This window comes from Notothenia coriiceps, unplaced genomic scaffold (genome assembly GCF_000735185.1).
Source record: "Notothenia coriiceps isolate Sejong01 unplaced genomic scaffold, NC01 NC01_scaffold00023529, whole genome shotgun sequence".
NCBI classification, from domain to species: domain Eukaryota; kingdom Metazoa; phylum Chordata; class Actinopteri; order Perciformes; family Nototheniidae; genus Notothenia; species Notothenia coriiceps.
Window position 1 is genome coordinate 1 of NW_011356230.1, and position 2,500 is coordinate 2,500.

General features: G+C 41.4%; 1 protein-coding gene across 1 annotated transcript; it reads left to right on the forward strand.

Annotated features, from left to right (window-relative positions):
• Nucleotides 1-1,559: 1,559 nt before the first annotated feature.
• On the forward strand, nucleotides 1,560-2,042 carry LOC104954595 (protein unc-13 homolog D-like; the record flags this gene model as incomplete). Its single annotated transcript, XM_010781743.1, has 3 exons — nucleotides 1,560-1,631; nucleotides 1,737-1,820; nucleotides 1,902-2,042. Coding segments are annotated over 3 exons (297 nt in total), but the record flags the coding sequence as incomplete, so codon positions are not given.
• Between the last annotated feature and the right edge of the window lie 458 nt (nucleotides 2,043-2,500).

Here is a 2,500-nt window from a genome sequence, read left to right on the forward strand (position 1 = left end):
TGCTAGTTATGGGTACTTTTTACTGAAGTACATTTCAAAGCCTCTTTACTTTGACTTGAGGAAAGAAGTTTAGTCAGTACTTCTACTTTTACCAGAGTATTTTTAAACACGAGTATCTGGACTTCTACGTGAGTAAAGGATGTGTGTACTTTTGCCATCTCTGCTTGTATACATCAACATGTGTCCCCTCTTCTCCATGTCTCTTCTACATCAACATGTGTCCCCTCTTCTTCATGTCTCTTCTACATCAACATGTGTCCCCTCTTCTTCATGTCTCTTCTACATCAACATGTGTCCCCTCTTCTCCATGTCTCTTCTACATCAACATGTGTCCCCTCTTCTTCATGTCTCTTCTACATCAACATGTGTCCCCTCTTCTCCATGTCTCTTCTACATCAACATGTGTCCCCTCTTCCCCGTGTCTCTTCTACATCAACATGTGTCCCCTCTTCTCCATGTCTCTCCTACATCAACATGTGTCCCCTCTTCTCCATGTCTCTTCTACATCAACATGTGTCCCCTCTTCTTCATGTCTCTTCTACATCAACATGTGTCCCCTCTTCTTCAAGTCTCTTCTACATTAACATGTGTCCTCTCTTCTTCATGTCTCTTCTACATCAACATGTGTCCCCTCTTCTTCATGTCTCTTCTACATCAACATGTGTCCCCTCTTCTCCGTGTCTCTTCTACATCAACATGTGTCCCCTCTTCTTCATGTCTCTTCTACATCAACATGCGTCCCCTCTGTGGAAAGAGACTCTGAAAGTTTCAGGAACAAAGATTCTCTCTCTTTTTGATCCATTTCTATAAAAACCTGTCTGAAAATGAGCTGATCAGATTTTGGCCACTTTGTGATGTCATAACGATGTTTTGTCTTGTGTAACCATTAGCCAATCAGGCTGAAACAGAGGGGATTATGGGTAATGCTGCAATGATCTGTTTGGTGTTTCAACTTGGGACATTTTGGTGTCTGTTGTACCAGAGAAGAAGAAGGCATTTAGTAGTAAATTAAAGTCTCTATGAAAGCAATGGATGTAGTCAGCATGACTTTTGTTTGTTTGTTTTGAAGCCACAAGTTGGGCAATTTAGCAATCAGCAAATTAGTTTTTGTTGAAGAAGTGACATTCGAGTCTTGTCCCAAAAGAGTTATAATATATAGTTAAAATATATTGACTTAATAATTAAATTATGTAAGAAGTTGCCACATTGACTTCTATACAATCTGACTTATTGCAAATAGAAGTGTCGCCCCCTGCTGGATATTAAGAGAATGCAGATTTAAGGCATTTCTGCATTAGCTCTATTTTCCATAGCCCGGAGTTGCCAAAAATAATGCCCATTTACTTTTTTCTGCTATAGCTAGGGTGCTTTAACCTTAGCTTAGCATAAAAGACTATAAGCACCGTACAAAGGTCAAGTAAATCAACCAACTAGCATCTCCTAAACTCACTAATAACAACTTCAATCTTTTTGGGGAACATTTACTGAAACATGTTCGGGTGTTATTGTCGTTGGCCTAGCTTTACGGTACTTTTGATTTAGTGTTGTGTATATTTCAGTGCCTGGAGCAGTGCTTCCTCGCTGAGGGGAATGGGCTCCCTCTGGATATATTACACTCTGATGAGTACAAGGTGAGTAAGCTAAAACACAAAGCTAAGTCCACATTTCCTCAGACTAAAATGAAAAAGAAACATAGTCTTTAATATAATTTAATGTTCTTCTCCGATGTCTCCAAGGCTCTCAAAGCTCACCTGTCTCACAACTCTCTGAGCAGCTGGAAGCTTGTGGAGAAGTTTCTGGAAGGGAAAGTATGGGAGCAGGTGAGAGATGCAGAAAGCTTATTTAACCCCGACATGATAGCGGTTCAGATCTTCAACCAGTTTTTTCTTTATATACGACAGAAAGTGTACAACGGAGAGAAATATGGAGCGGTCACCCTCCTGGCGTCGTACAGGAGGTCAGACCAGAGACTCAGGATCGAGGTGTTGAACGCCATGAACCTCCTACCAATGGACTCTAATGGTAAGACAAACACATTATAGAGTGGAGCAGGAATTACGTATTCTTTAAGTGAACCCTGAAGGCAGCATCTCCAAGGTTCCCTCCACAAAAATCCAATTGGATTTTGGATAATTGCAGGAAATAACCTCCACGTTTATGATTTGTTCAGCAGGATAATCTCCACATATTAACACCACTTTATGATTTTTGAAGTCAAGAGCTAATGTTGGGCTATAAAGGAACTACAGCACGGTCACATGACTTCACGTCACCACCGCTAAGCTAAAGGTGGCTAATGTTGGGCTATAAAGGAACTACAGCACGGTCACATGACTTCACGTCACCACCGCTAAGCTAAAGGTGGCTAACGTTGGGCTATAAAGGAACTACAGCACGGTCACATGACTTCACGTCACCACCGCTAAGCTAAAGGTGGCTAATGTTGGGCTATAAAGGAACTACAGCACGGTCACATGACTTCACGTCACCACCGCTAAGC